Consider the following 16,209-nt stretch of genomic DNA (forward strand, 5'->3'; position numbering starts at 1 on the left):
ATAGAGGACACAATAAATTTCTCTGCGGGCATGCTACGTTTCCCAAGTTAAAGGTGTTGGAGTCAATATTGCAAGCAATATTGTCAAGCAATTCAGTCTGACACCCTGGCCCTGGCCACCTCAGCAGGTGCACGAGTCAGATGGACAGCTGAATTTACAGCCTCAGGTTTGCTAACAACTGCTATGCCCACCCATGCGAGTTCACCCCACGAAGCCCCATATTTCATGGCAGAGAGAAAAGATAGAAGCTCTGGGGACAGCCAGGATTCGAACTCAATATGGGCCACTTCTCATTTGGGCACCAGTGTTCATTGTGAAGAAACAGGTTAGCCTTTCCACCCTTGGAAGGTGGCAGTGTGGCTTAGCGATAATAAATACAGAGGCTAAGGACAGTGCCTGGCACATGGTAGGCACTCAGTAAATAGGGGCAGGGCAGGGTATTTCAGGGATACGGTTCTTTAACTTACATTTTGATTCATTCCATAGTCTTTTTAAAAAATTTTTTAATGTTTTATTTATTTCTGAGAAAGAGAGACAGAGACAGAGACAGCGTGAGCAGGGGAGGGTCAGAGAGAGAGGGAGATACAGAATCCGAAACAGGCTCCAGGCTCTCAGCTGGCAGTCAGCACAGAGCCCAATGTGGGGCTCGAACCCACAAACAGCGAGATCATGACCTGAGCCAAAGTCGGATGCTTAACCAACTGAGCCACCCAGGCGCCCCTCCATAGCCTTTTTCAGTCCCCAACCTGACAACCCATGGCAATCACCTCTTTATAGGAAAATGTGAGGTCAGATTATGAGAGTATCCAAGGAGATATACTTAGTATACGGACTGGGGAGATATGTTAGTTGGACACACCACCAGTACCACCCACACTGAATCAGAAATTCAGCCACTGACTGAAGGAAAGCCACCAAGTCCGAGGACCATAGAATTCCAGAGCTCAAAACCGGCTCAGAGAGAACTGGATTCTAAAACCTTCAACCTCAGGCAGCCCGGACCCTTTGTAAACTCCTACTACCCTCAGATCTCCTGTCAGCCACATCCTCAGCCCAGTCCCAGCCCTCCCTGCTTCTGCGGCCCACAGAGCCCTTCCTTCAGACGGGCTCTAAGCTTGTTAAAATGCTGCCTTTCTTCTTCCTCATATTAGCCTTTAAGGTTACAAATTTCCTTCTACGTTCCGCTCTCGCAGTCTCCCATACATTTTTATAAATCAGAGTCTCATTATTGTTTGGTTCTGAATATTTTCTAAATTCAGTCATGATTTCTTCTCTGCCCCACGCGTTACCTTATTTTCTTCTGTCGTCAATCCAACGACCCCCTTTCTTAGTGCCCTGTCTTCTCTAGACCCGAGGCTGCCCTCTCTAAACCCATCAGAGCATCCAGACCAGACCACGCTGTTGAACCCTCCATCAAAAATGACAAGACACCATTCTTTAACTTCCCGTATGGGCTGACCTGATCCCCTCAGCAGATCACAAGAGACACGGAGGTAGGTACAACAACTAGCACGTCTTCTGTAATCCCCACAGGGCCAGCATCAAACCCGGCGCCAGCTGGTACTCAGGGTATAGTTGTAGGCTTCACGTGCACTAAGGAGTAACAGGAGGGGAGCACAGCACATCTGCCCTGGAAATACTCAGCCCCCTTGAGCTAGCTTTAAAACAGTCTTGAGGGGCACCTGGGGGGCTCAGTAAGTTAAGCGTCTAACTTCAGCTCAGGTCATGATCTCACAGTCCATGGGTTCGAGACCTGCGTTGGGCTCTGTGCTGACAGCTCAGAGCCTGGAGCCTGCTTCGGATTCTGTGTCTCCCTCTCTCTATACCTTTCCCCTGCTCGCTCTCTGTCTCTCAAAATAAAGACATTTAAAAAAAAATAAAATAGGCTTGAGGACAGACTGGCATATCCCAGTCTCAACCACTTACCTAAATGCCAAATACATTTTTTTAAGTCAAATAAAAACTAGAAAGACCCCCAATTCAGCCCATCCTAAAGCTGCAATTTAGCTCCAAAGCATTCAATAACCCATGTGCTTTGTCAACAAGTATTTATTGAGTGCCTATTTATTGGGTCCAATAAGATCTAAGAACCTGACACATAGTAGGCATCTACATACATTCTGGCCCAATGAACGAATGAATAAATTAACAGTGAACAAACGAGTCAACGTACCAGGCCCAACATGGCACTTTGCTGCCGTCAAGCCCCTTTTCCGGGCATCAGTTTTCCAATATATCAAATGGGTCGTCAGCTACTGTTCCATCTGAATCACAAGAGCCCTGAGGGTCACTGTTTGGGGAAAAGGGAATAAAGAGTCTCCAAACGGACCCAGCAGACACTCTTCTGGTCTCTCAGAGGGAGTTACAGCCGACTCTGAATGTCTGTGAGCCAACGCAAGTTCGTATCAGAAATCCAGGGCCAACATTTACACTACAGTAGTCCTCAGTAGGCTTTTATTAATAATGAATAATTACATACTAAATTAAATTATATGCTAAACACAACATGATAATTATTAAACCCAGATACAACTTAACGAATTCTCATGATCTCAAACTGTGGATTTAAGAGAGCAAAAAAGCATACCAATACAGGATATCGTTGGTGATAGAACTGAGAGCAGCTCATGGAAACGAGCCGTGTCTGCGTGCTAGACGTCATTCTAAGCATGAGACAAATCAACTAGGAACTCAGCTGATGCTTTAAGTGAGGAAAGGGAAGTTAGGGATGGAGAGTTCCCACAGAGAAGCCCAAGGTCACAGAAAGCAGGCTCCGACCAACCTCTACCTGCCTGCCTGCCCAGTTAGGGAGAATCCCACCACATCTTTCTCCCCATAGGGCTAACTCCGCAAAGACAAATTTTTCTTGGTGACTAAACACTCTTTTCCTCTGAATTCTGATTACCCAAAACGGAAGTGCCTTACCCGCTGTGATGACGTGAAAACAGGCAGCCTGATTTCATCACATTCATACCGGCTGATGAAACCCCGCTCCTGCGCCAGGTCCAGCACGCCTTCCACGTGGCTGTAGAGTCTCCTGACGATGGCTGGCCGGTGACTCTGCAGGTCCCGGGCCGGGTGGGGAGACTGGGGATCCCAGCGGCAGGAGATCTCTGGACCCCGACAGTCTGCCTGGGCCTCCCGGACAGCTGCAATGAGCTGTTCACAGCCCCAAGCACCCTTATTCCAGACAGTGTCCAGGAGGCGCCTGGCCAGGTGGGAGAGGGGCTGGCCCAGGACGCTGAGGCCCTCATACTCTTCCCAGGAGAGGACTTCCCAGGAGAGCAGCCAGTCCAGGATGCTCTCGAAGCCCTCCAGGGACCCCGAGACCAGCAGCCCCACCAGCTGGCTCCTCTGTGCCTGGAAACCTTCCTGCGTGCACATCTCATAACCTGGGAAGGAGAGTGAGATCAGTATAGGATTCCTCCGGAAGCAGGCAGGTGGGGAGGGGAGGGGGCTCCAAGTCCGGGGAGGCCATAGATCTATTCAGATATTACCCAGCCCAAGCTCTCCATTATACAGATGCACAGATGGAGGCCCAGAAAAGGCAAGAAATTGGCTCAAGGTCCCACAGAAAGTTTGAGGCAGCCAAGAGTTAAATCAAGATGCCTGGTTTCCACATCTGGGCTTCATCCCTCACTTAAGATGTTTAGTGAGGCTTCTGCTGATAGTATGAGCCAGGTTCCCACGGGATCTGGAAATTAACTCTCTTTGGGACCTTATGAGAGGGCCCTCCCCCGCTGGCTGGCTTCAGGCTGATGGCTGCACTCTGTCCAGTAACAGCTAATATCTACTAAGCACACACAAAATGCTGGCACCATACTAGGTGCTTCCACTTGAGAATTCATCTCACCTTCCCAAACACTCTGAAGTAGGTGCTATGATCGGCCCCATTTTACAGATGAAGAAATTGAGGCACAGAGAGGCCAAGTGATGTGTACAAGAATTCACAGGCAGATGAGGTGGGGCTAGGGTTTGAACGTAAGCAGTGTAATTCCAAAAAGCATGCCTTCAGTCTCCTCCAAATTTGAGTTCCCCATAGGGGCCCGAGCCCATGCCTGGGAGGTAACCCACTGCAACCCCAAGGGACAGAGCAGACTCTTGCTACAAAGATCTCAACCTAGGGACGCCTGAGTGGTTCAGTCGGTAAAGCGTCAACTCGATTTCGGCTCAGGTCATGATCTCATGGGTTCATGAGTTCACTCCTAGCATCAAGCTCTGTGCTGACAGGGAATCTCTCCCCCTCTCTCTGCCCCTCCCCCACTCATGCGTGCATGCTCACTCATAAATAAACTTAAAAAATAAATAAACTTTAAAACAAAATTTCAGGGGCACCCAGGTTGGCTCCGTTGGTTAAATGTCCGACTTCAGCTCAGGTCATTATCTCAACCATTTATGAGTTCGAGCCCCGCGTAGAGATAGGTGCTGACAGCTCAGAGCCTGAAGCCCGCTTCAGATTCTGTGTCTCCCTCTCTCTCTGTGCCCCTCCCCCACTAGCGCACGGTCTCTCTCACTCTCTCTCTCTCAAAAATAAATAAACATTAGGAAAAAAAAGAAAAAAGAATCTCAGCCCAGGTGAAGCAAAAATCATAGCACAAACTAAGTCATTTCAAAGCCAAGGGGAGCAAGGACTCCAGTAATCACCGCCTCCTTCCCAACTGCCCCCTGGCCCTCCCTTCCCTCTCTCTCCCACCGCTGCCCATTACATGCCCATCACATGTCGTTGCTTCTGCCAGTGCCTTGCTCTGGGCTCAGCCTTCAGACTCTGGGGTCTGGGAATCTGAGCGAGGGTCCCCAAGCACAGAGAAAATCTCTCAGCCGGCTCCACTGTGCGACTGTCATGGGGACCAGGGACGCGGACTGGTACAGTGCCCAGAGAAAGGGAAAGGGAAAGGGAAAAAGAAGGGCAACACCTCCTTGTTTTTACAAAACAGAGACATTCTGAGATACTCAAGGGAGCAGATGCCAAGGTGCTTAGAGATTGTGCAACTTTCCTCGTTACTGTTTATGTGTCTCTCCTCCTTCTTGGCCGAAGCAGAAGCCTGGGTCTTACTCATCCTGGCACCCGTGAGCTTGGCACAGGGCTGAGCCCCGGGGAGGCGCGGGGGATGGTGCGGGGATGCGCGTGAATCAAAACTCCACCGAGGAAGGGGAGGGGCTGGAACATTCTCTGCCGGTCCATGAACACCAGCCAAAGGAAGGGAGAGGAGACATCGCCAACTCAGACTGCCGCCAACACTTAGGATGGAAGCCTGGGGCAGAGGCGGCAAGGTCACCTGCATACCCGGCAGCTCATGAGGGCACCCCCAGCGCAGAGGCTTCTGGAAGTCAGGAACTGAAAGAGTTCTCTCTGGACACGCAGGCCTCCACCCTGTGTCCACTGCGGAGCAGAGAGGAGTCAGGAAGGCAGAGATGAGGAGCGGGGAGAGGAGATGACAGGTAGGAAAGGGTCTGGGCTTGGCTGGCCCCGGCATGGCTCTCGGCTTCGGAAACGCCAGCCCCACGGCCACCCCTGCCTGGGACCTGGGGCAGAGAACCCCCTCCCTCTGGGAAAGGCCCAGAAACGGGGTGGGCACTCTCCCTCTGACCCGACGCCTGGAGGGCACACCCAGGAATTTATTTTAATTTTTTTTTTTTAATTTTTTTTTTTCTGAGAGAGAGAGGGAGAGAGAGAGTGAGCAGGGGAGGGTCAGAGAGAGAGGGAGACACAGAATCTGAAGCAGGCTCCAGGCTCCGAGCTGTCAGCACAGAGCCCGACACGGGACTCGAACCCATGAACTGTGAGATCATGACCTGAGCCAAAGTTGGACGCTTAACCGACTGAGCCACCCAGGTGCCCTCCGGGAATTTAAAACACCGCACAGTTAACATGAGCCCTGGCGCTCCCCGCTCCTCTTACCCAGAGGTTGTCTGAGGACGGTCAGCAGCCCCCTCCTCAGCATCGGGAGGGCCTAGCCCATCCTCTCCCCCTGGCAGAGCGGGCACGGCCAAGTAACCTGCGGGCAGGCCTTAGGCACGAAGGTGAAGGCCGAGTGGCACAGGACTGGCAGGTCTGGATTCACCCCCAGAACCCCCTCCCTCCCGGGGAAATCCCGAAAGGATGGTCTAGAAGCTAGAGATGGCCAAGCCACTGTGCAGAACTCGGGAATTCTCCTCAGCTCTGGTGTAAAGCCCTGTGCATCCCCATGACCTGCACTGAGACACCCACCCCACCACCACCCCCTGCCTGGACCCAACACACACCCACAGCGGTGCTCACCCCCCAGGGGACAAGCAGGGGCCCCTCCCAAACATGCCAAGAATGCTTGAGCCACATCCACCCAAGTGGTGACATCAAGGATCTGTGGACACCGGGAGGGAGAGCCAGGCCCCAGCCCTTAAGGGGCCTTTTCCAGAAGCTGGAAAGTCCCAACTCTTCCCTGGCCTTCTTCCAGAAACCTCAGAGCAGGAAGAATCCCCAAGGATCGATTTGGCCAGACCCCTGTCTCTGAGCAGGCATTGTCCTTTCTCACTGTAAACATCCAGGGGGAAAACCTGGCCCTGCTGCTGTCTTCAAATAACCAGCTCAGGAAGTTCTTCATCACGTCCACTCAAGTTTCTCCCACTTTTGCTTAAATTGGGAGCAAGAGAAAAGAGGTGATCGGCCATCCCTCATTTCATAAAAACGGCCCCTAAAATCCTGCTTCTTGCCCCCTTATCACCTGTTCAGACCCCCCCTCGGACTAAATCCTATCTCTATTGTCTTTTCTTCTCTGCTTGAGTTACTGCAACTTTGGAGACCTTGCCGTCTTCCGTTGAGGAAGGTGAGGCCCATGCAAAGAAAAGAGGCATAAACAGAGAGTCAAGTGAAAGGGGCGACCACGGGGGCCCTCCCTTAGCCCCCAGCCCGGCCCCGGCCCAGGCTCCGCCCCTGCTGCCGCTCTCTTCCATTCCGCCCCTTCCCTGAGCTTCTCTGGGAGACCGTTTCCCACCTGCACACAGACTGTAGTCTCTCCCTCTCTTCCTCCGCCGGCTTCACCCCAATTCTCTGACTCCCTTCACAACAGGAGTCATTGTCTGCTGTCTGTACTGCTCTCCTCAACTCTCCCCTCCCATGTCCTCCAGGCACGGCACGTCCTCCTGGGCCCTCCAGATGGCCATGCACTTGCTGGGCTCTCAGCCCTGGCCTAGCCGGCCCTGCAAAGGCATCTATCAGAATGCGCGCGCGCTCTCTCTCTCTCTCTCTCTCTCTCTCTCTCTCTCTCTCTCTCCTTGAAAAACTCCCCCAACTCTGACTACTCCTCCCATCCTACTGGCCACTACTTCTGTCTCGTTGGCTGGTTGCTGATGCTGGCAGCCCAGAGCCCCAGAGTCGGGTCTCTCTCCTCTGTACGAGTCTCCCCCTCAGGGAGCTCACCTGCTCTTCCGGCTTTAAACACCAGCCCCAAATTTCCTCTCTGGCTCCAACCTCCTCAGCAAATTTACCCGACTGCCTACTGGGCATCTCACACATAATCAGCATAAACGAACATTCCAGATCCACGATAGACAGCTCCCCATCTCGGATGACAGCAGCGCCAAACTTCTAGGCGCACAGGCCGAACACCTCCGATTCCACCTTGATTCTACCTTTCTCTCCCATCCAGATCCTCCTGATGCTACCTTCAAACTAGACCTCAAATCGGAAAATCGGGTATTTTCCCACGGCCTCTAAACCACGGGTACAAGCCCCCAGGGTCTCTTCCCAGAATGACAACAGCAGTCCGCTTGCTGTCCCCGCCCCCCATGCTTTCTGCCCTCGCCTCCCTACAGTCTAACTTGGTCTGCTAACTCCTGAGTCTTAGCAGGTGACTCCTCCCTTCAAAGTCCTCCAGTGGATGCCAATGCACCCCGAGTAAAAACCGAAGTCCTCACAGTAGCCTTCAAGGCCCCATGCAACAGACACCCACCTCCCGACCCCTCACCTCTCTGTACTCATCTGCTCAAGCCCCACGGGCTCCTCACCCCCCTCGTGCTCTGGCCACACAGACCTCTTCCTTGTTCCCAGAACAAGCTGGACCTGCTCCCACCAGGCACACCTCTACCTGAGGGCCTTTGCACATGCTCTGTGCTCTTCCCTTTACAGGTGCACTGTCTTTCCAGTCAGATATTTACATAGCTCACCCTTCACCTCCTTCAAGGCTTCGCTCAGCGGCCACCACCTCAGAGAGGCCCTCCCTGATTATGCTGTATAAAATTGCAAGACCCAACCTCAGCCCTCATTCCCCCATGCCTGCGTTGTTTTTCTCCACAGCCCCTCTCACTGCCTGATATATCCCGGATATACGTATTTGGTTGCTGTCTTCCTTCTTTCTAGAATACGAACTCCATGAGGGCAGAGAGTTTTGTCTGATTTTTTTTTTTTTTTTTTTTACTGCTATAGCCCCAGTGTCTCACCCAGTGTATCAATAAAGATCAATTGAATGAATAAAAGAAAAAATTTACTCTGGGGCACCTGGATGGCTTACTCGGCTAAGCGTCCGACTCCTGATTCGGGCTCAGTTCATGATTTGTGGTTCATGGGTTCAAGCCCTGCATAGGGCTCTGCCCTGCTTGGGATTCTCTCTCTTTCCCTCGCTCTCTGCCCCTCCCCCCCAAAATAAATACATAAACTTAAAAACGGAAAAAGAATGAATTTACTCTGTATGGTTCCAGAAGGCAGAAGTGGAACCAAGCGGTGGAAATCTGCAAGTCATAGATTTTAGCCAGCAGGAACGACAGCTGCAGGACACAAAGCGGGCGCCTCATAAGTCACTGTCACTGAGTACACCCAGCAGAGGGATCTTGCACTGGGTGGGAGGTCGGTGGGCCAGACGGGGGTCCCTTCCAGCCTCAGATCCCAAACTGGCAAAGGGGATCTGAGCAACCAACAATGACTGGAGCGCAGAGGCCATGGGAACGTCACTCTGGTCTTTACCAAGGGGACAGGTGACATGGCAGACAGACCAGCCCATGGGGAGACGGAGGCCACCAGAAAGACAAGCCTAAGGGCTCAGAAAGGCAGAGAAGCCAAGCAGACACACAGCCCGGGGTCCAGCCGGGGGAGGCTGTCCCAGAGAAGATCTGGGGAGACTTTTTAGTTTGCTGGAAAGCAAGAAAGACCAGATGGCCGGCCCCCAACATGAGGACCAAAGGAGAAGGCGGAGGCACACAGGATGCAAGGCTGGGGAGGAGGGGGGGGCTCCACTCCCACCAGGGAGGGGAGGACTCAGGACTCTTCCCTAAGAGTTACAAAGCCACAAGCAGGATTAGAGATCACCCATGCCCTCTCTCACCTATACCCACCCCCTCACAGGCATGCTGAAGATGGGGAAACTGAGGTCCGGAGCCAGGGTAGCCTCCTTTAAGGCCTGGAATCTGGCCTCCTAATTCCCAGGCCAGCCCTGCGCCTCAGGACTTCTCATTCTGCAGGCTTTCCCTCCATACCCATCAGGAAGGCCAGACACAACTGCTCTCCCGACAGCAAAGGCTCCGGGAACCGGAAGTTCTGCTCACGCCCCCCCCCCCCGCCGCCCCCCCCCCCCAGCCACTGCTCGCCAGGGGGCTCCCCTACCTCCAGATGCCCCCTTTCCTTCTACCTCCTATTTAGTCCCCGGGACCCCCAAACGGAAAACCAGGACAACCCCTCCCCAAGCCCGGCCGGGAAGCCAGGTGTCCGGGTCCGAGGGACAGGACCCTCTGCGCCCAGCCCCTCCCCGCGCTGGGGTGCTGGATACGCGAACACTCACCGCGCAGCCACCTGCGCCCCAATTCCTCCGCCGGGTCTGGCCCCAAACTCCAGGCTCTGACTCCTACTCCCTTTCTGCGGGCCCCGCCCCTCCAGTCCCGACGCCCCACCCCCACCCCGCCCTCTCCCCAACCACCCTGCCGGGTGGGCCCCGCCCCCTCCGGTCGAGCCGCCTGCCCCTCCTGGCGCCCACCTCTGAGCGCTCAGCGCTCCCCTCCCCGGGGATCCCGCAGGTGGGCGGGCAGGAGCAGACCCCCGCCAAGTGGGTCCTCCTGAGTGAGCCGCCTTCCTTCCTTCCTTTTTTTTTCTTTCGTTTTTTTTCTTTTTCTTTTTTGAATTTAAATCCAAGTTAGCTAACATATAGTGTAATCATGGTTTCAGGAGTAGAGTTGAGTGATTCATCATTCATGTGTGACACCCTAGGCTCATCCCAACCAGGGCCCAGTGAGCCAACTTTCTACAACAGGGAACCAGAGAGGCTCTCGGGACAAGGCCCCTCCGGACACACACGCCCCAGATATCCTGTGGAAGGAAAAGCTAAGAAAGCTCTCCCAGCCCGTATTAACCACGCTCCCTTTATGTCCATAGTCATCTAAGGACTTCATATTGTGAAGTTCCAGAACACTGTTTTCTAGACTGTGATGGGTTACGTGTTAGGTGAGCGTGGACAGGGCATTTAAAGTTCACTTTTTTTCCTTTTTCTTGCGAGCCTTCTGTTAAAGTGGAGGCAAGCCATCTCTGGTACTAATGCGGCCTGAGCCGCTGTCTAACACGGCCTCGTCCACTTGGCTCTGCGACAAATGCCTAGCTAGAATTTAACGGTACTGGTTTAGTTTCCGGTATAATGAATTTATTTTAGGGGCCCCTGGGGGGCTCAGTCGGTTAAGCCTCCGACTTCAGCTCAGGTCATGAGCTCACGGTTTGTGGGTTGGAGCCCCACGTTGGGCTCTGTGCTGACAGCCAGCTCAGAGCCTGGAGCCTGCTTCGGGTTCTGTGTCTCCCTCTCTCTGCCCCTCCCCCACTGGCATTCAGTCTCTCGCTGTCTCTCAAAAATAAATAAAACATTAAAAAAATTTTTTTAATTTAAACACGACTTTCTGAGTGAGGTCTCCTCTGATTATCCTGCGACCATGTACAAGTGCAACCCCTCCCCGTGCATCCTTTTCCCTGTTTTATTTTGTCTTTTTCTAGAGCCCACTTATCTGTACACAACATACTATATGTATTTCCTTACTTATTGTCTCTGATGTCAGTCTCTCACCCCAAAGAGCTCCAAGGTAACAGAAACCTTTCTGTTTTGGTTCCTATCTTATCCCAGGGCCTAGAATGGGGCCCGAAATGCAATAAATTTTTGTTAAGTACCGAAAATGATGCCACAATTGTAATAACCAAGGAAAACGAATGAACTACTGTAGTCCCCAAGAATCGCAGCCTCATAAACATCACGTTGGGTGAAAGAATCCAGATGCCAAAGCATAATACTGTCTGATGTCATTTGTATGAAGTTCAAAAGCAGAAAACACGAAGTGCCAGCGACAGGGGTCAGGATAGAGGTTACTGCAGGGGAAGAGGTTGGAGGTAGTGACCAGGATGGGGGGCAAAGGGGCTTTCTGGGGCGCTAGGAATGTTCCATCTTTCTATCTGAGTGGTGGTTACGTGGGTGTGAATTCTTGGTGAGAACTGATCAAGCTAAACACAGATGACATTTGCATTTTCCTTCATGCTTGTTATATATCAAAGGAAATTTCTTTTTAAAAGAGCATCTTTTGCATGGTAGACACCATATATATGGCTGAACTTCAAAAGTAGGGTGCCTTTTAACAAGAATGCCAAGACAAGTTAAGGGGGAAATGTCTTTTCAACAAATGGCGCTGGGAAATTTGGATGGCCACATGCAAAAGAATGAGTTTGGTCCCCTCCCTCCTGTATACAAAAATTGACTCAAAATTCTAAATATAAGAGCTAAAATATAAACCTCTTAGACGTGTAGGTATGAATCTTTGCCTGCCCCCCTCCGACCATGCACTCTGTCTGTGGCCCCAGTTTTAAAATCCCGCAGCACTGGGGTACCTGGTTGGCTCAGTCGGAGAAGTATCCAAGCCCCACATTGGATGCAGAGATTACTAAAAAAAACAAATAAGACTTAAAATCCCATTAAGAACATTTGATGGTTTTTTAAAATAATTTTTTATAACAATACTCATTTCAGGTGCACAACGTAATGATTCAGTGCCTGTATATATTGTGAAATGATTATCCCCAATAAGACTGGTCACAGAACATAGTCAAAGGCTTGTTTTTCTTGTGGTGAGAGACTTCTAAGATCTGCTCTCCTAGCAACTTTCAAATATACACGACAGTATTGTTACCTGCAGACACTGCGCTATGTATTACATCCTCATGAGTTCATTATTTTGGAAGTTTGTACCTTCTGACCCTCTTCATTCATTTCACCTACCTCCCATGCCCCCACAGCCCTCCTAGCCCCCCCCCACACCCTTCACACCCCTTCCACACACCCCACATCCCCCACCCACCCCCACCCCAGGCTCTGGTAACCACCAATCGATTCTCTGTATCTAGGAGCTTTTCTTTTCTTTTTTTAATTTTTTTTAATTTTTTTTAATTTCTGAGAGAGAGAGAGACAGCGTGAGCAGGGGAGGGTCAGAGAGAGAGGGAGACACAGAATCCGAAGCAGGCTCCAGGCTCTGAGCTGGCTGTCAGCACAGAGCCGGATGCAGGGCTCCAACCCACAAACCGAGAGATCATGACCTGAGCCGAAGTCGGACACTTAACTGACTGAGCCACCCAGGCGCCCCAGAGCTTTTCTTTTCTTGTTAATTTCGCATATAAGAGCTCCATGCAGTGTTTGTCTCGCCTATTTCAGTAGCACGTAAAAGGTCCACCCTTACTGTCGCAAATGGCAAGATGTCATTCTTTTTTATGGCTGAATAGTATTCCATTCTATCTATACGCCACATTTTCTTTATCCATTCATCCATCGTGGATACCTAGGTTGTTTCTACATCTTGGCTGTCGTAATTAACGCTGCAATGAATGTGGCGGTTCAGATGTTTTTCAAGTTAGTGTTTGCTTTGTCTTAAGATAAATACCCAGAAGTGGGCTTGCTGGATCATACAGTAGCAGGACCTTCCAGAGTGCGTACACCCAGCTGTGGAGAAACAAGACCGACGTGACCAGATTTTGCATCACTGACGAACAAACGCCTCACAAGTTCGGGTTTTCTCTGCCGCCCATGTGGGGACACACCTGTGTGTGATCAATTCTTGAATGTATCAAAGGAAGTGCATCAGCATTGGAGTCTCAGGCGTGGCAGACTCCTAGAGCAGTGGTGAGAGGTAGTTCACATGTTCAGTTGTTTGCCCAGTGGTGCTAGAAGGTTCCTTAACTTAGTCTCATGTTGCAATTAGGGAAGTCAAGGTTCAGAGAGGGGCGGCATCCTGCCCGGGTCATATGGTGAGTCATGGACCCAATCGCCACTTCTCTGTGTCCGCCCACTTGCCGGTGCACCACACCATTGCTGAGTGCCCACTATGTGGCAGCTACTGTGGTAGGCAACGGGGACAGAGCACTGACCCAGGAGAAGTCCCTGTGATCGTGACATTTGAGGCTGGCAGCAAACAAGTAAATAAGTAAGCAAAACCATGATAGGTGTTAACAGAGGGGTCAGGGAAGGCCACCCCAAAGACAGACAGCCAAGCTGCAGGCTGAGAAATCACCTGCTATGGAAAGAACCAAGAGGGGGCGTTGCTGGCTGAAGAGACTGTGAGCACAGGCCATGAGACAGGCTGAGGCACAGAGGGCAGCCCGGGTTGGCTGGCATGCGGCGATGCCGAGAGTGAGGTCAGGAAGGGAGCTGGCGGCATGTCGGGAGGCCTCCGGAGGGCGTCTGGACTTACTCTGACTGTGCTGGAGGCAGGGGGAGTGGGGGGAAGTCACTGAAAAGCCCTAGCCGTTTGAATTCTAAACCAGACGCTCAGATTCAAAGATGCCAACGTTTCCTTTTCTGACTCTCCGGAGCCCCTTGGTGCCCGCCGCTCACCCCATGGTTTCGGACACCCAGCCTGGGCCTCCCATGTCAGTGGGGCCTTGCCCGGCCTGTTCTCCCCTACCATACACAGCTCTGTGCCGCACAGAAAGGCCAACCCCTGGCAGGGGGCCATCCATGGCCACTCTGGTCCAACTAGATCCTTCCCACGCCAGCCAGATGCCCCTGCATGATCGGGGGTTTCCAAAGATCACCTCCTGCCCCCCCCAGAAGAGGAAGCAGTAGCTTCCACATTCCCACCCCCACCTTCGCTGGCTGCTGGGCAAGAGGCTCAGAGTCTTGGAGACTCCAGGCCTAGGCAGACACTTAGGGAGAAAACACTGGCTCCCCTACCTCACACCATACATGAAAATCTCCTGAAAGGGCATCAGAGTCTCCCAGATGAGAAGGGCAAGCTGGAAAGGTGTTGAGAACAGCGGGAATTGCCAGCACTTGTACGGTGCTTACCAGGGACCAGCCCTGTTCTACATGCTTTGCACACTTAGCTCAAGCCTCATGGTGGCCTGCAAAGTTGTTGCAGAAGCAACGAGAAAGAACAGTAAAAGAGAAATCTCCGTGGTCTTAAGGTACGACACGAGCTGTGAAAGCCAAGATTGAGAGGGCTAACTACTTTAAGGTTGGCAACTTCTATTCATCCGAACACCCTATTTTTAGTTTTTTAATGGTTATTTACTTTTGAGAGAGACAGAGCATGAGCGGAGCAGGGGCAGAGAGGGAGGGAGACACAGAATCCGAAGCAGGCTCCAGGCTCTGAGTTGTCAGCACAGAGCCCGATGCCGGGCTCGAACTCACAGACCATGGTGAGATCATGACTTGAGCCGAGTGGGACACTTAACTGACTGAGCCACCCAGGTGGCCCCGAACGTGCTATTTTTAGAGAGTACAGTGCAAACCGCAGGATGGGAAAGAATATTGAAAAGCACATAGACCCAAACGAACTCATGAAGAACCCCTACAGACCATGTAGGAAATAATCCAATAAAAAAAAAAACCAAAACCAAAACCAAAAAACAAGCAATGAACTTGAACAGAGGCTATACGGGTAGAAAATAACCCCGTGAAACAATGCTCCACATCACTCCTCATCAGGGAAATGCAACGTAAAACCCTGAGACCCCACTACCCACCCAGTGGAATGATGGCAATAAAAAAATGCCAAGTCATCAAGTGTAAGTGAGGACGTGGAGCATCCAGGGCTCCCACGCCCTGCAGGGGGCAGGAGAGGGGAAGCACCTAGGGCTAGTGGGGGAGAGAGCACAAAGAGACACAGCCACTGGCGACATGTTTGCTACAATCCAGCCCAGATGAAGCTATTCGCCTGCTCGTTCTCTGAAATCTGGGGATTTCACCTCACAGACACATGTGCACTTGGATAAATGTGCACAAATATTCCCAGCAGCAGTGACCACAATGGTCCAAAGTAGAAACAACCTAAATGTGTGTTAACAGATCAAAAAAGTAAAAAATAAAAGAGAGAGAGGGAAACAATGATGTATTCAAATAATGTAGCAACATAACAACAAAAATGGAAAGACTGCAGCTACACACACAAGTACAGATTGATGACGGTTATACACAGAAATCGTGACTGAAGGAAGCAAGACACCATAGCAGATAAACCGCGATGCGTGGCTCGATTTACCTAAAATTCCAAAGTAAAATGAAGCTCTGTTGTTTGGGGGGTCTATTCATAAGTGGTAAATTTACAAAGAAGAGAAAGAAGTGATCCTCCTCGCAATCAGGATCGCAGGATTGCGACTATTTCTAATGGGGGGGAGGGGATTAGAGTTCGGAAGAGGCACGTGGCAGCCTTCTTGGGGGCTGGCGAGGCTCTATATTTTTTTGGTTTTTTCCCAGTCCCCTGCCCTCGAGGCCGCAAATGCTAGTGGCCATGAACCACATCACAGCCCAGGGGTCGGACTTCCCCAGGACTTTCTGTCTGGAGTGTTGGATGCAGTTTTGTCCAGAGGAAGGCACCAGATGGAACTGTGAGTTTACCCCATTTCCCTTCCACGTCAGGCATTGGCTGTCTATCCCACCAGCTCTGTGCTCCAAGCCTCAGTTTCCCCATCTGTTTAATGGGGCATGATGGCCCCCACCATGTCTAGGTCATGGGATAGAATAAGGAATGTCAATTGGGAGATGCTGTTTGAATGCCAGAGATTATCTGGGACTCTGACAGCCCAGCCAGCTCCAAGGCTGTGGGGGGCCCAGCTAGGCCCCCCAGAACCAGATCCCTGGGGGCTGGCCCGGCCTAGCCTCCTCCTGCCCGTCCCTCTCCTGTGGGGCTGCCTGTCAGTAGGGTTCAACATACTACCTGTCATCAGCCAATGGGCTGGGGTGACCAGGAGCAAGTCACACAGCCTATTTCCTGTTTTCAAAGGGGGAACTCAGA

The 16,209-nt window shown here is 51.7% G+C and overlaps 1 protein-coding gene across 3 annotated transcripts in view; it reads right to left on the reverse strand.

Moving 5' to 3' along the window:
* NOD2 (nucleotide binding oligomerization domain containing 2) overlaps window positions 1-9,801 on the reverse strand; it is a 35,920-nt gene extending 26,119 nt beyond the window's left edge. For all 3 annotated transcript variants that reach the window (XM_039241541.1, XM_039241534.1, XM_039241552.1), the window contains exons 1-2: window positions 9,747-9,801; window positions 2,926-3,392 (exon numbers count right to left, since the gene is read on the reverse strand). In XM_039241541.1, the coding sequence (XP_039097472.1) occupies window positions 2,926-3,384 (459 nt within the window). In that variant the 5' untranslated portion in view covers window positions 3,385-3,392; window positions 9,747-9,801. The remainder of the gene's footprint in view (window positions 1-2,925; window positions 3,393-9,746) is intronic.
* Window positions 9,802-16,209: the final 6,408 nt, after the last annotated feature.

The sequence above is a fragment of the Hyaena hyaena genome, unplaced genomic scaffold (genome assembly GCF_003009895.1).
Source record: "Hyaena hyaena isolate Hyena2069 unplaced genomic scaffold, ASM300989v1 scaffold_7, whole genome shotgun sequence".
In the NCBI taxonomy this organism is placed as follows: Eukaryota; Metazoa; Chordata; class Mammalia; order Carnivora; family Hyaenidae; genus Hyaena; species Hyaena hyaena.